We start from the raw sequence: 16,925 nt of genomic DNA on the forward strand, positions 1-16,925 counted from the left end.
GTTAAATGGGTATAGAAAACACGTTTCTGATGCATACAAAACATGTTGACTGTGTACTTAAAAAAAAGTTGACGTGTGTTGAACAAAAAAGAAACCGACAAAAATCGACAAAGAAACAAAGAAAAAAAAAGAAACCCAATAAAAACCCGAAAAGAAAAACAAAGAAAACAAAAAATGAAACCAATGCAAAAAGATTGAAAACAGGGAAAACTGAGAAATAAACAATGAAAACCAATAAAGAGACAAAGAAATAAAAAATATTTCAAAAACTAGTGAAAACTGAGAAAGAAAAAAGAAAAAGAAAGAAAAAAAAAGAAAGAGAAGAAAAACTAGAAACCGTAAATGAAATGAAAGAACAAACAAAAACAAAGAAAAACAGGAAAAACAAAACGAAGAAGATACAAAGAAACCCGAAAAAACCGTAACAGCGAGTGAATCGTTTCCGAAGCAAGCGGGTGAGAGAGAAGAAGTGGGCCGCCTAGCTAAAACCCGACATGATTTTCCTTCAGGTGGGTGAACAACACAGCTCGTTTTTTGAGATAGTCGCCGCGCAATTCTACACCCACGTTGATCCACAAGCCACACAACATGCTAGAACTGAAATTCATTGTGTCAACATCCGAAAGGCACGCAGATTGTTTTGTCTGAAGAAAAAGGAGACACAACTATCTGTCTTGAGCTGCAGGCTGCAGCTGTATATGGTTCGTCACCCGCCTTACTGTCAAATGGTAGAATTGAAATCAAGCGAACAACTCGAGGCAAGTAACAACAGGAGTCACTGTCACTAGATATTCTGATCTAAACATTAGCTATAATAAAATGATATTTTTATCTATCTGTTTGACAAAGGAGAACATGTATGTACACAAATGCATGCATCACGCAAGTTACTTTACTCTGCTCAATTGCTCATACAAATGGCGGCACCCCATAGTTCAACTGCTAGATGTTGCTGAAGCTTTTTTTTTTGGTGGTGGGGGATAAAGGGAGTTCTTATATTTCAATGTCCTGGATTACATCAGGCATGATTACATGTTTCAAAACCTGTGGCACATAGGAGAGTCCCGGGTCTGCTCCTCCCGTAGCAGTCGTGGCTTCTTCTCTTCGGCAACCATGAGTCGGTCTCTCTGTGTGTGGTTAGTGTGCTCCTGTGATGTTGTTTGTGGTGTCGTTGGCAAGTTTGGTGCGTCCTTGTGGCGCGACGAAACGGGTTGGCTTGGCCATGTGATGAGTAGGGGCTTGGCCCCATTTGTATCGGTTTTCGCCCGGGTTTCATAATTACCTGGGCAACCTTCTTTTTAATTAATGAAACGGGCAAAACTTTTGCCTCGTGTTTCAAGAGAAAGAACCTGTGGCACATCAGGTAAAAGAAGGAAGTCTCCATAGACTCTGGCATAAGCAGCTAGCTCATGTGCGGCCACATTGTTCTCTCTGTAGATTTTGGTCACGCAGCATGACACAAAATCTCTAATCTCTAATCATCTTCTTGGTCTTCTGGCTCCCACTGTAGATGTTGCTGAAGCTTAAGTCATCAAGCAAATGGGCTAGACCAACATGCGCGCACATTCAAAGATAGCACATTCTACAAGAACTTTGTTTAATGAAAACAAGAACTTACTTCCAAGTCCCATAAATTACAATAAATTTAATCACCAGCTTGATCCCAACTACTAATTAAGCACAGGTTTACACATCAACGAAATTAATATAACATACTGGCATTGTCACACAATAGAGTAGGAGATGATCATATCTTGACGCCGTTTCCTCCAAACCTCCTGACGTAGGGGTCGTGCATGGTCTGCACCGGCACCACGGGCATGGCGCCGAACACCCCGAAGTTCATGCTGCTCTGGTCGTCCATCAGCGAGTACTCCTCCACCTCGTCGCTGCTGTAGTCGGCGGCCTCCTTCTCGTCTTCTTGGTCGTCCTCGTCCCCGTCGCCGGAGTACACGCTGTTCTCCGTCTCCATCAGGTGGTCTGCGTACTTGACGCTCTCCATCCTCACCGCAGGCCGGACCTGGGCGTCGTTGCCCCCCTTGGAGGCTGCCGCCGCCGCGCCGTCAGGAGCCACAGTCTCGCCGCGCAGGATCCGCACGACGGCGCGCATGTCCGGGCGCCGCTCGGGCTCCCCCTGCACGCAGAGCGCGGCGGCCTCGAGCATGCGCGCCAGCTCCGCCGCGTCGTAGATGCCCCGGAGGCGCGGGTCCACGAGGTCACCGAGCCGGCCGCGAGCGATGAGGGGCTCCGCCCACTCGGTGATGGTACGCTTGGCACCCGACGGCAGCCTCTCGATGGGCTTCCTGCCGGAGACGAGTTCCACGAGCAGTATCCCGAAGCTGTACACGTCGCAGGCGCCTGAGACCTTGCCCCACATGGCGTACTCCGGCGCGAGGTAGCCGAGGGTGCCCTTGACCCTGGTGGTCATGTGGGAGACGCCGTCGGGGACGAGCTTGGCGAACCCAAAATCAGCGACGAGCGGCGCGAAGTCGGAGTCAAGCAGCACGTTGCTGGCCTTGATATCGCGGTGGATGATGCTGGGAGAAGCCTCGTGGTGGAGGTGCACGAGCGCCTCGGCGGCACCAACGGCCACGCCCACGCGGCGGCGCCAGTCGAGGGTGGCGTCGGAGGCGAACTGGCCGTGGAGGTGGGACAGGAGGCTGAGGTTGGGCATGTAATCATACACGATCATGCGCTGGTCTGCGGCAGCGCCGGCGCAGTAGCCGCGGAGGCCGAGCAGGTTGCGGTGGCGGACGCGGGCGAGCACCTCGACCTCGACGGCGAACTCCATCTCGGCCTTGGAGTTGTTGTTGTTGGGCTTGAGGCGCTTGACGGCGATCTGGACGCCGTCAGGGGTCTTGCCCCAGTAGACGCTGCCGAAGCCGCCCTCGCCGAGCTTGTTCTCCTCGCTGAACCCGCCCGTGGCGGCGTGGAGCTCCTTGTAGCTGTAGATCCTCCACGAGCTGCCGCCGCCGCTGCCCGTGCCCGCCGTCGCCGCCCCCGACGACGCGCTCACGCAGCCGTGCCCCACCTTCTCCGCACCGCCGCAGCAGGAGCTCGCCCCGGACCCCATGGACGGACGGACGCCTCGATCGGGTATCTGCTCTGCCTCGGCGCAACAACTTTGAAGCAATGCTTGGATGGAGCGATGCGGCTTGGAGCGGGTGAAGGGACCTAACTGGTGTGAAGAAGGTACTTATGGTGGCGTTGGCAGTTGGCGTGCCTGCGCGGCGCGGCCGGCGGAGATGTTTATGCGGCGGCGTATGCTGTGGCCTGTGGAGCTTACTGCTGGTTGACCTGGTAGTAAGATGGTTTGGTGCCATGCGCCTCCATGTGGAAGGATGGCATTAGGCGGCGGCGTGTGTGTGTCAGCGTGGAGGGGAGCGGGCGCCAATTGCAGGGCAGGAGAGAAAGGGATCCGCACTGGCGCCAAAAACTTGAACCGGTCAAGCGCAGTAGGATGGGCTGGCCTGGCTAACGCTGGTGCTGTGACACAGGCCCAGCATGAAGTTAAATGCTGAGCACGGCCCATCCTATCTGTCTCTTCCAAATCACTAATTGAGGAGTACTCCTTCCAAAGAACACTCCCGCCTTCCCAGATTCGTTTATTCAAAAAGTTTTATCTCTTAAACCATGCGACTAAATCTTGAAGCATTTTCGCCGTTGGGTCCCCCGCGTCGAGATCTTCAAAACTAGATCCCATGTTGATAGTTTTCGACGAATATTTTTTTCACAAAAAAACGGACAAAAAAACCCGAACCTGGAACACGCTTTTTTTCGTTTCGGAAAAACCCAAACCAGGAGCACCTTTTTCCCCTTTCCAAAGAGGCATGCGTTTTTTACCTTTCCGAAAGGCACATTCATGCCTCTTAGAAGCAAATCTAAGAACACGTGTTTCCCCTTTCCGAGAGCATGCCCGTGCCTCTGGCGGAAACAAATTCGTGCTTCATGAGAAGTAAATGCGTGCCTCTTGCGGAACAAAAAAACACATTTTTTTTCCTTTCCGAGAGGCAGAATCAAACCCGTGCCTCCACGAGAAATGAATCTGTTCCTCTTGCAGAAAAAAAACATGATTTTTTTTCCTTTCCGAGAGGCACGCCCGTGCCTCTCCTAAAAGGAAATCCGTGCCTCCACGAGAATTAAATATGTGCCTCTCGTGAAAGATAAAAAAAGACATTTTTTAGCAAAAATAATCAATTTTTTGTCTAAATCCTAAGAAAACCGGGGGAAAAGAGAAAAACCGAAAAGGAAATCATCTAAAAGCCGAAAACACATACAGAAAAAATTCTAAGGGAGCGCCCAGAGTGCGACACGTGGCGGCGGCTGAGAGCGCGCCAAGTGACGGCTCCCAGCCCACCCCAAGCGACCCTTTGGGGGGGGGGGGGGGGGGGGGGCTCCCGGAGGAGTACTCCTCAATAGCGAGGGTGCGATTCGAACCAGCGATCTCACAACTACTTGTGTGCTGCCCTTACCACTTGGCCAGCTCACGTGTTCGTGTTTACTTGCAGCTTTTTCACCCTTTTCTCCTTTCTTCTTTCTTTTTTCCTTTTTCTTGGAAATGGTTTTGTTCGGTTTATTCCTTTTTATTTCTTCTTTTCTGTTAAGTGCGTGAACTTTTTTCCCAAATTTTTGAACTTTTTTTTTCAATTTTGTGAACTTTATCTCGAATCGATGAACTTTTTGCAAAATTGATGAACTTTTTATAAATCTATGAACTTTTTTTCAAAATCAATGAACATTTTTCAAATGGATAAACTTTTTTTTCAAATTTATGTTTTTTCCAAATTGATGAACTTTTTTCAAAATGGACGAACTTTTCTGAAGTATGCGAACTCTCTTTCAGAATTCATGAACACTTTTGAATTCGTGAGATATTTTCCATTTTTTCAATCTTTCCTGGATTTTTTTTAAATTTATGTTATTTTTTCAAATGTTAACTGTCGACCAGTCAACTGCAATCGAGCGAACCAGGCGATGTGGGACAGCGAATGAGGCAATCTGGGCCGTCCCAGTTCGCGGGCGCGTGGTCGACAGTCCTCTAGCCGGCGGTGAAGGCGCCCTATAGGAGTACCCTTTTGCTAGAGTTATTCCCAAAATGCGACACTTGTTCATCGGTTTGGACTGCAAGCAAGTTATCAACCACATAGACCAAGGTGTAGATGGAAACTACAGAAGCTCATCAGAGAGATTAGTGATTACTGTAAAAAAACGTATGTTTTCAAGTTGAGTCGAGAGCTTCGAATTTCAAAGCCTATATCTTAGCTAGTTTGGTCTTTCCCTTTCTCTCGGTAGACATGTGTGGCTGGGCCTCATGATGTGAAATCTATTCCTGTAAACATTATCGTTGATTAATAAAGCCTAGCTGCTTTTGCTAAAAAAACCAAACTTCTTGGCGCAGTTTACCAGGGATGCAGGGGCGGAGACAGGGGGCGAGCAGGGGCTAGACCCCCCCCCCCCCCCCCCCCCCCAATCGTTCGCACCCCCCAAGCGATCTGCTATATTCGTACTAATATGGGTAGTTAACTGCTAATCAGTATGTACTTAAGGCCCAGGCCCATAGATCCTTTCAGTCGTGTACACCCAGCCCAAAAGTAGCTCATTATGGTCTCGTGTAAGCCTAGAAAGCCCGTTCTGCGTAACCTAGACGCTAATCGATCGATTGATTCCGCCGCTGCGCCTCTGCTTGCCGCCACGGCAGCCGCAAGCAGATTAGCAGACCAGGATACTGCCGCGGTGCTATCCAGCCTTCCTGTTTTAATCTTGCCGAAGTATTGTCCATTGGAGTCCCTCGGTGATCATATTTAATCAAATACTCTAACCCGCTTTTGGTCTTTGAGCACGCCAATCTAAAGGTAACTGCTATACATTCAAGTCTTGTTTCATCTGGATATGAATCCACTAGTCTTGATTAATTGGAGCACTACATACAAGGTCTAATTCATTAGTATACCATGATGTATAATTTTCAAACTATTTGATATTTTTTCTCATAGTTTTGTTCGATTTAGTTGGCAATTATAGAGGTAAAATTATTCTAAAGGTTTGCCGAGACGTCCCGAGTTATTTTATTTTGGTGGTATTGTCAAATTTTGGATTATGCTTTGCCGAGACGGGCCGAATGCACCACATGCGCTGCATGTGAGCCAAAGCGGCAACATGTGGTCTTCGGCATGCACCCCCTCAACAGCTAGGCCAATTGCACAGTGTAAATTGGGTCGCGCCAAGCGCCATATTAAGGTTTAGTGCCGCAAGTATTCTCTGTTTTTTTTTAAGATATGACCAATGTATTCTTCGCCCCCCTCATGCTCAAATCCTGGCTCCGCCCCTGCATGGATGTAAAGGTTGGTTGTACGTGTTTTCTTTGTTGGTTTTAATTTTAAAAAGAAACCCTCTTAAACTGCGCGTTCAGATCATAAGTCGTTTAAACCGTTGTGTTCTTACGTCATTATTTTTGAAACTAGATCTCATGTTAATAACAAACTTGTGCTTCCCAAAAAAAAATTTGTCGGGTAATCCCCGAGATAACCTACATGTACTCCCTCATGGTTACTGCGACCCTATGTACTGTAACTAGTACTTCCCGAGCAAAACAACATGTGCTCCCAGTCCAGTACAACATGTTACTCATGGTGTAACATGTACTTTCAGCACAATGCAACTTCTTCCCATGTGAAGTACACCACAAACTCTTTCGCAACAAAAAAAGTACACCACGAACTCCGGAATGCAATATATACTCCCGTGGAATGTAACTTGTGCTCCATGCACAGTACAACTTGTAGTCTTGTACGACCTGCCTATACTCGTGTGGCGCGCGTAACCTATGCTTTTTGGATGGTGCAACTTGTACTCCACACGCAATACAACTCGTACCCCCGGTGCAACTTGTACACGAGAAAACCAACAAAATCCGATTGCAGAAATGTTTTGCAACATATTTCAATAACATTTGATTGTATGGTACATGAATATTTGGACTAATAATACGAGCACTAAAACTAAAAATACATAGTCTTTTATTGTTGCATTGTTGTAAAATGTTTATCAAATTTAGACAGAATACGAATTGGAAATTCTCATGCATGTTTGCATGTCGAGATGAGATTATTTCTATGCACGGTTGCATGTTGAGGTGGGCATTTTCTCATGCATATTGCATGCTGAGGTAGCATCATGTTGAGAGAATTATGTTAACAGGGCTAGCTATTTAGATATAGAAGATTAATTCTTAAAAAGAAGACTGGACTTATAAATACATATTTATTCGATGGGGTTAACGAGGTTTTGATGAGGACTTGTGATTCCTACTTGGGATTTTGATGAGTGTTATTTTTACACTCCTCTAACCCGAGGTTAAACCGATATATATTTCATTAAAACTGAGATATTCGCTCTAATATTGCCATTAATGAGCATTTTGTTCTAGGATTCTTCTTTTTTGTGGGCCACTAATAAATGCATAGGATTCCAAAAATCCTTTATTTATTTTGTTTCCATAGAAAATGGGCTATTTATGAACGAAATCAAGCCAATACTTGAAAAGGAGTAATGTGGAGATGGAGGGGATCAAGTGGGAGGCGCACCAGAAGAAACAAAGGAAAAGACGGTGTTCCATGCGACCACGCCCGTTTGTCTGAGCGGTCGTATGGCGTGGAAACCAAGGCCTCTCGTCCACCTGAACAAATAAAAGGAGTCGGCGCCAAATGGATAACAGAGGAACAACGGAGAAGGGAGCGCAGATCATCATCACCATAGCCATCTCCATCAACCCTAGCCGCCGCCATTTCCCATTTTCATAGCCACAACCTTCACCACCACCATAGTGCCCAGCAATCTAGTCATACTTGTAATTGTGTATCACACACGGCATCCATTGTAAGACTTATTATCAATCAATCTATCTTCATGATGTGTTCTTCAATGTGTCCTTCATGTGATCTGATCTCCATGTGTGAGTAGTTCGGTAAGGTATGGGTTGAGGCAAGGGCCCTGCAACCCGATGTATTTATTGGAGGGATCAATGGAAGGACTTTGAATTAATGCCTCCTATGTGTAACATAAAATTGTTCCGTAGTTATCTCTTGTCTCTTTCACCTTCTTCATCCCTATAGGTACCCAGGATCATGGAGAACGAGCCACGGAGAGGCTAAATGCATGGAGATTGTGAAGTGTTATTCTGAACGCTAGTGACAGAAAGGTTTAGTACGGTAGCATGGATCATATCCCTGGGGATTCAAGAGGTGTAGTCATTAAACGCTCAATGCTTTTGCCTGATTATTGCAATCTTAATTATCGAGGCAACCCCACGCGACGGATAGGGTCTTCGGTTGGACAACCGACTCTTGATGTAGAACGCGCGCCAGTCAAGACGTAATTTGGACATATCCCCCACTTCAATAAATAGCAAGCACATATTGATTGGTGACTTCCAGAGCAAAAATTAAGATCATATATGGCCCCGACACAAATATATGGTTGTAAACATAAGACCACATACCCATGCCTATTTTTATTATAAGTGTTCTTCCAGTGTCAGCATGATTTATGATCTGGTAAAAAGCTGGATTTAATTCTTTAGCAAAAGCATGTTTGAGACCCTAGCTTAAAGGGCGCCATCCTCCCTTGGGTTTGATAACTCAGGGTCACCTCTGGGAAAAAGGCGAGAATCCTTTCTGCTCCATTTCCGAATCACCAAAGGAAGTAATCAGATTTCTATTTTCATGCATCTCCTTCCTTAGTTCTGCTTAGTTTTGTCCATGATGTTTGTCATTCCTCACTTTTCCCCTCCATCGTGCGGCCCACCGTTACGAAAGCCCAAATAGGGATTTGCCGTCGGGTCAAAGTCTTTGACTATTACTTGGCATAGTTACTGACGTGTGGGACACTCCCTGCGAGCCCACCGGTCAGTGGTTGCGCGGTCGTAGGTGGCTCCATTGCGCAGTCACTGACATGTGGGACACCCCATGCGGGCCCATCTATCAGTGGCTATATGGTAGGTGGCTCCATTGCGCAATTACTGACGCATGGGACACCCCCTGCGGGGCCATCTGCCAGTGGTTGCGCGGTCATAGGTGACCCCAGGGCCCACGTGGCAGCGCCTCGCCAAATGATGCAAAAAAGGTGGCTCATAACACCATCAAGGGTACTCGAACTCGAGACTGGCCGCTGAATAAACAACGCAAGCACCTGTTGGGGAACGTAGCAGAAATTCAAAATTTTCTACGCATCACCAAGATCAATCTATGGAGTAATCTAGCAACGAGGGGAAGGGGGGTGCATCTACATACCCTTGTAGATCGCGATGCGGAAGCGTTGCAAGAACGCGGATGAGGGAGTCGTACTCGTAGCGATTCAGATCGCGGTTGATTCCGATCTAAGCACCGAAGAACGGTGCCTCTGCGTTCAACACACGTGCAGCCCGGTGACGTCTCCCATGCCTTGATCCAGCAAGGAGAGAGGGAGAGGTTGGGGAAGACTCCATCCAGCAGCAGCACGACGGCGTGGTGGTGGTGGAGGAGCGTGGCAATCCCGCAGGGCTTCGCCAAGCACCGCGGGAGAGGAGGAGGAGGGAGAGGGGTAGGGCTGCACCGAAAGAGAGACGTTCTCGTGTGTCTTGGGCAGCCCAAACCTCAACTATATATAGGGGGGGAGGGGGCTGCGCCCCCTTTAGGGTTTCCACCCCCAAGAGGAGGCGGCCAGCCCTATATCCCATCAAGGGGGGCGGCCAAGGGGAGGAGAGGGGGGGCGCCCCACTAGATGGGCCCTAAGGCCCATCTGGACCTAGGGTTTGCCCCCTCCCACTCTCCCATGCGCCTTGGGCCTTGGTGGGGGGGGCGCACCAGCCCACCTGGGGCTGGTCCCCTCCCACACTTGGCCCACACAGCCTTCTGGGGCTGGTGGCCCCACTTGGTGGACCCCCGGGACCCTCCCGGTGGTCCCGGTACATTACCGATTTCACCCGAAACTTTTCCGGTGACCAAAACAGGACTTCCCATATATAAATCTTTACCTCCGGACCATTCCGGAACTCCTCGTGACGTCCGGGATCTCATCCGGGACTCCGAACAACATTCGGTAACCACGTACATACTTTCCCTATAACCCTAGCGTCATCGAACCTTAAGCGTGTAGACCCTACGGGTTCGGGAACCATGCAGACATGACCGAGACGTTCTCCGGTCAATAACCAACAGCGGGATCTGGATACCCATGTTGGCTCCCACATGTTCCACGATGATCTCATCGGATGAACCACGATGTCGGGGATTCAATCAATCCCGTATGCAATTCCCTTTGTCTAACGGTATGTTACTCGCCCGAGATTCGATCGTCGGTATCCCTATACCTTGTTCAATCTCGTTACCGGCAAGTCTCTTTACTCGTTCCGTAACTCACATCATCCCGTGATCAACTCCTTGGTCACACTGTGCACATTATGATGATGTCCTACCGAGTGGGCCCAGAGATACCTCTCCGTTTATACGGAGTGACAAATCCCAGTCTCGATTCGTGCCAACCCAACAGACACTTTCGGAGATACCTGTAGTGCACCTTTATAGCCACCCAGTTACGTTGTGGCGTTTGGCACACCCAAAGCATTCCTACGGTATCCGGGAGTTGCACAATCTCATGGTCTAAGGAAATGATACTTGACATTAGAAAAGCTCTGAGCAAACGAACTACACGATCTTGTGCTAGGCTTAGGATTGGGTCTTGTCCATCACATCATTCTCCTAATGATGTGATCCCGTTATCAACGACATCCAATGTCCATGGTCAGGAAACCGTAACCATCTATTGATCAACGAGCTAGTCTCCTAGAGGCTTACTAGGGACATGGTGTTGTCTATGTATCCACACATGTATCTGAGTTTCCTATCAATACAATTCTAGCATGGATAATAAACGATTATCGTGAACAAGGAAATATAATAATAACCTATTTATTATTGCCTCTAGGGCATATTTCCAACAGTCTCCCACTTGCACTAGAGTCAATAATCTAGTTCACATCACCATGTGATTAACACTGACAGGTCACATCACCATGTGACCAACATCCAAAGAGTTTACTAGAGTCAACAATCTAGTTCACATCACTATGTGATTAACACTCAATGAGTTCTGGTTTGATCATGTTATGCTTGTGAGAGAGGTTATTAGTCAACGGGTTTGAACCTTTCAGATCCGTGTGTGCTTTACGAATATCTACGTCATCTTGTGGATGCTACCACGCGCTATTTGGAGCCATTTCAAATCATTGCTCTACTATACGAATCCGGTTTACTACTCAGAGTCATCCGGATTAGTGTCAAAGTTCGCATCGACGTAACCCTTTACGACGAACTCCTTTTCACCTCCATAATCGAGAAAATTCCTTAGTCCACTAGATACTAAGGATAAGTTCGACCGCTGTCATGTGATCCATTCCCGGATCACTATTGTACCCCTTGACCAACTCATGGCAAGGCACACTTCATGTGCGGTACACAGCATAGCATACTGTAGAGCCTACGTCTAAAGCATAGGGGACGACCTTCGTCCTTTCTCTCTCTTCTGCTGTGGTCAGGTCTTGAGTCTTACTCAATACTCACACCTTGTAACACAGCCAAGAACTCCTTCTTTGCTGATCTATTTTGAACTCTTTCAAAATCATGTCAAGGTGTGCGTTCTTTGAAAGTATCATCGGGCGTCTTGATCTATCTCTATGGATCTTGATGCCCAATACGTAAGCAGCTTTATCCAGGTCTTCCTTTGAAAAACTCCTTTCAAACAACCCTTTATGCTTTCCAGAAATTTTACATCATTTCAGATCAACAATATGTCATTCACATATACTTATCAGAAATGTTGTAGCGCTCCCACTCACTTTATTGTAAATACAAGTTTCTAACAAACTTTGTATAAACCCAAAAACTTTGATCACTCCATCAAAGCGTATATTCTGACTCCGAGATGCTTGCTCTAATCCTTGGAAGGATCGCTGGAGCTAGCATACCTTTTAGCATCCTTAGGATCGACAAAACCTTTCTGATTGTATCACATACAACCTTTCCTTACGAAAACTGGTAAGGAAACTTGTTTTGACATCCATCTGCCAGATTTCATAAATGCAGCTAATGCTAACATGATTCCGACGGACTTAAGCATCGCTACGGATGAGAAAATCTCATCGTAGTCAACTCCTTGAACTTGTGGAAATACTCTTTGCCACAAGTCGAGCTTCATAGACGGTAACATTACCGTCCACGTCCGTCTTCTTCTCAAAGATCCATTTATCTCGGATTTCATGGCTTCTAACCATTTGTCGGAATATGGGCCCACCATCGCTTCTCCATAGCTCATAGGTTCATCGTTGTCCAACAACATGACTTCCAAGACAGGATCACGTACTACTCTGAAGTATTACGCATCCTCGTCGTCCTACGAGGTTTGGTAGTGACTTGATCCGAAGTTTCATGATCACTATCATAAGCTTCCAGTTCAATTGGTGTAGGTGCCACAGGAACAACTTCCTGTGCCCTGCTACACACTAGTTGAAGTGATGGTTCAATAACCTTATCAAGTCTCCACCATCCTCCCACTCAATTCTTTCGAGAGAAACTTTTCCTCGAGAAAGGACTCGTTTCTAGAAGCAATTACTTTTGCTTCCAGATCTGAAATAGGAGGTATACCCAACTGTTTTGGGTTTTCTATCAAGATGCATTTATCCGCTTTAGGTTCGAGCTTATCAGCCTGAAACTTTTTCACATAAGCATCGCAACCCCAAACTTTTAAGAAACGACAACTTAGGTTTCTCTAAACGGTGTCGTCTCAACGGAATTGCGTGGTGCCCCTTTTAAAGTGAATGCGGTTGTCTCTAATGCCTAACCCATAAACGATAGTGGTAATTCGATAAGAGACATCATGGTATGCACCATATCCAATAGGGTGCAGTTATGATGTCCGGACACACCATCACACTGTGGTGTTCCAGGCGGTATTAATTGTGAAACACTTTCCACAATGTCTCAATTGTGTGCCAAACTCGTAACTCAGATACTCATCTCTATGATCATATCACAGACATTTTATCCTCTTGTCACGACGATCTTCAACTTCACTCTGAAATTACTTGAACCTTTCAATAATTCAGACTTGTGTTTCATCAAGTAAATACACTCAGCATCTACTCAAATCATCTGTGAAGTAAGAACATAACGATATCCACTGCATGCCTCAGCACTCATTGGACTGCATACATCAAAATGTATTACTTCCAATAAGTTGCTCTCTTGTTCCATCTTACTGAAAACGAGGACTTTCAGTCATCTTGCCCATGTGGTATGATTTGCATGTCTCAAGTGATTCGAAATCAAGTGAGTCCAAACGATCCATCTGCATGGAGTTTCTTCATGCATATATACCAATAGACATGGTTCGCATGTCTCAATCTTTTCAAAACGACTGAGTCCAAAGATCCATCTACATGGAGCTTCTTCATGCGTTCTATACCAATATGACTCAAGTGGCAGTGCCACAAGTATGTGGTACTATCATTACTATTTTATATCTTTTGGCACGAACATGTGTATCACTGCGATCGAGATTCATTTTAGGTGCAAGACCATTGAAGGTATTATTCAAATAAACAGAGTAACCATTATTCTCCTTAAATGAATAACCGTATTGCGATAAACATAATCCAATCATGCTCAACGCAAACACCAAATCTCGATGGTAGAGGGAGCATGCGATGCTTGATCACATCAACCTTGGAAACACTTCCAACATACATCGTCATCTCACCTTTAGCTAGTCTCCGTTTATTCCGCAGCTTTTATTTCGAGTTACTAACACTTAGCAACCGAACCGGTATCTAATACCCTGGTGCTGCTAGGAGTACTAGTAAAGTACACATTCATATAATGTATATCTAATATACTTCTGTCGACCTTGCCTGCCTTCTTATCTACCAAATATCTAGAGTAGTACTGCTTCAGTGACCGTTCCTCTCATTACAGAAGCACTTAGTCTCGGGTTTGGGTTCAACCTTGGGATTCTTCACTAGAGCCGCAAACGACTTGCTGTTTCATGAAGTATCCCTTTTGCCCTTGCCCTTCTTAAACTAGTGGTTTTACTAACCATCAACAATTGATGCTCCTTCTTGATTTCTACTCTCGCGGTGTCAAACATCGCGAATAGCTCAAGGATCATCATAACCATCCCTGATATGTTATAGTTCATCACGAAGCTCTACTAGCTTGGTGGCAGTGACTATGGAGAACTATCACTATCTCATTTGGGAGATTAACTCCCACTCGATTCAAGCGATTGTGGTACTCAGACAATCTGAGCACATGCTCAACGATTGAGCTTTTCTCCCTTAGTCTGCAGGCTTAAGAAACTTGTCAGAGGTCTCATACCTCTTGACGTGGGCACTAGTCCGAAATCCCAATTTCAGTCTTCGGAACATCTCATATGTTCTGCGACGTTTCAAAAACCGTCTTTGGTGCCACAATTCTAAACCGTTAGCATTACGCACTGAACTATCACGTAGTTATCAAAACGTGTATGTCAGATGTTCCGCAACATCTACAGACGACGCTGAGGTTCAGCACACCGAGCGGTGCATTAAGGACATAAGCCTTCTGTGCAGCAATGAGGACAATCCTCAGTTTACGGACCCTGTCCGCATAATTGCTACTACCAACTTTCAACTAAATTTTTTTTCTAGGAACATATCTTAAACAGTAGAACTAAAGCGTATGACATAATTTGCAAAGACCTTTTGACTATGTTCATGATAATGAAGTTCATCTGATTATTGAACTCCCACTCAAATAGACATCCCTCTAGTCATCTAAGTGATACATGATCCGAGTCAATCTAGGCCGTGTCCGATCATCACGTGAGACGGACTAGTCATCATCGGTGAACATCTCCATGTTGATCGTATCTACTATACGACTCATGTTCGACCTTTCGGTCTCTTGTGTTCCGAGGCCATGTCTGTACATGCTAGGCTCGTCAAGTCAACCTAAGTGTTTCGCATGTGTTCCGAGACCATGTCTGTACATGCTAGGCTCGTCAACACCCGTTGTATTCGAACGTTAGAATCTATCACACCCGATCATCACGTGGTGCTTCGAAACAACGAACCTTCGCAACGGTGCACAGTTAGGGGGAACACGTCTCTTGAAATTTTAGTGAGGGATCATCTTACTTACTACCGTCATTCTAAGCAAATAAGATGCATAACATGATAAACATCACATGCAATCAAATAGTGACATGATATGGCCAATATCATTTTGCTCCTTTGATCTCCATCTTCGGGGCACCATGATCATCTTTGTCACCGGCATGACACCATGATCTTCATCATCATGATCTCCATCATTGTGTCTTCATGAAGTTGTCACGCCAACGATTACTTCTACTTCTATGGCTAACACGCTTAGCAATAAAGTAAAGTAATTACATGGCGTTATTCAATGACACGCAGGTCATACAAAAAATAAAGACAACTCCTATGGCTCCTGCCGGTTGTCATACTCATCGACATGCAAGTCGTGATTCCTATTACAAGAATATGATCAATCTCATACATCACATATATCATTCATCACATCTTCTGGCCATATCACATCACATAGCACATGCTGCAAAAACAAGTTAGACGTCCTCTAATTGTTGTTGCAAGTTTTTTACGTGGCTTGTATAGGTTTCTAGCAAGAACGTTTCTTACCTACGTAAAACCACAACGTGATATGCCAATTTCTATTTACCCTTCATAAGGACCCTTTTCATCGAATCCGTTCCGACTAAAGTGGGAGAGACAGACACCCGCTAGCCACCTTATGCAACTAGTGCATGTCAGTCGGTGGAACCTGTCTCACGTAAGCGTACGTGTAAGGTCGGTCCGGGCCGCTTCATCCCACAATGCCGCCGAAACAAGATAAGACTAGTAGCGGCAAGAAGAATTGGCAACATCTACGCCCACAACTTCTTTGTGTTCTACTCGTGCATAGAAACTACGCATAGACCTAGCTCATGATGCCACTGTTGGGGAACGTAGCAGAAATTCAAAATTTTCTACGCATCACCAAGATCAATCTATGGAGTAATCTAGCAACGAGGGGAAGGGGAGTGCATCTACATACCCTTGTAGATCGCGATGCGGAAGCGTTGCAAGAACGCGGATGAGGGAGTCGTACTCGTAGCGATTCAGATCGCGGTTGATTTCGATCTAAGCACCGAAGAACGGTGCCTCCGCGTTCAACACACGTGCAGCCCGGTGACGTCTCCCATGCCTTGATCCAGCAAGGAGAGAGGGAGAGGTTGGGGAAGACTCCATCCAGCAGCAGCACGACGGCGTGGTGGTGGTGGAGGAGCGTGGCAATCCCGCAGGGCTTCGCCAAGCACCGCGGGAGAGGAGGAGGAGGGAGAGGGGTAGGGCTGCACCGAAAGAGAGACGTTCTCGTGTGTCTTGGGCAGCCCAAACCTCAACTATATATAGGGGGGGAGGGGGCTGCGCCCCCTTTAGGGTTTCCACCCCCAAGAGGAGGCGGCCAGCCCTAGATCCCATTAAGGGGGGCGGCCAAGGGGAGGAGGGGGGGCGCCCCACTAGATGGGCCCTAAGGCCCATCTGGACCTAGGGTTTGCCCCCTCCCACTCTCCCATGCGCCTTGGGCCTTGGTGGGGGACGCACCAGCCCACCTGGGGCTGGTCCCCTCCCACACTTGGCCCACACAGCCTTCTGGGGCTGGTGGCCCCACTTGGTGGACCCCCGGGACCCTCCCGGTGGTCCCGGTACATTACCGATTTCACCCGAAACTTTTCCGGTGACCAAAACAGGACTTCCCATATATAAATCTTTACCTCCGGACCATTCCGGAACTCCTCGTGACGTCCGGGATCTCATCCGGGACTCCGAACAACAT

The 16,925-nt window shown here is 46.8% G+C and overlaps 1 protein-coding gene across 1 annotated transcript; it reads right to left on the reverse strand.

Moving 5' to 3' along the window:
• Nucleotides 1-1,556: 1,556 nt before the first annotated feature.
• LOC109743130 (PTI1-like tyrosine-protein kinase At3g15890) lies at nt 1,557-3,144 on the reverse strand. The gene has a single exon (XM_020302210.4). It carries the CDS (start codon nt 3,071-3,073, stop codon nt 1,748-1,750), a length of 1,326 nt encoding a protein of 441 aa, XP_020157799.1. The 5' UTR covers nt 3,074-3,144; the 3' UTR covers nt 1,557-1,747.
• Between the last annotated feature and the right edge of the window lie 13,781 nt (nt 3,145-16,925).

This window comes from Aegilops tauschii, chromosome 7 (genome assembly GCF_002575655.3).
Source record: "Aegilops tauschii subsp. strangulata cultivar AL8/78 chromosome 7, Aet v6.0, whole genome shotgun sequence".
In the NCBI taxonomy this organism is placed as follows: domain Eukaryota; kingdom Viridiplantae; phylum Streptophyta; class Magnoliopsida; order Poales; family Poaceae; genus Aegilops; species Aegilops tauschii.

Coding starts and splice junctions, on each gene's coding strand:
- LOC109743130 (XM_020302210.4), bottom strand. CDS start 3,073: ATGGGGTCCGGGGCGAGCTCCTGCTGCGGCGGTGCGGAGAAGGTGGGG.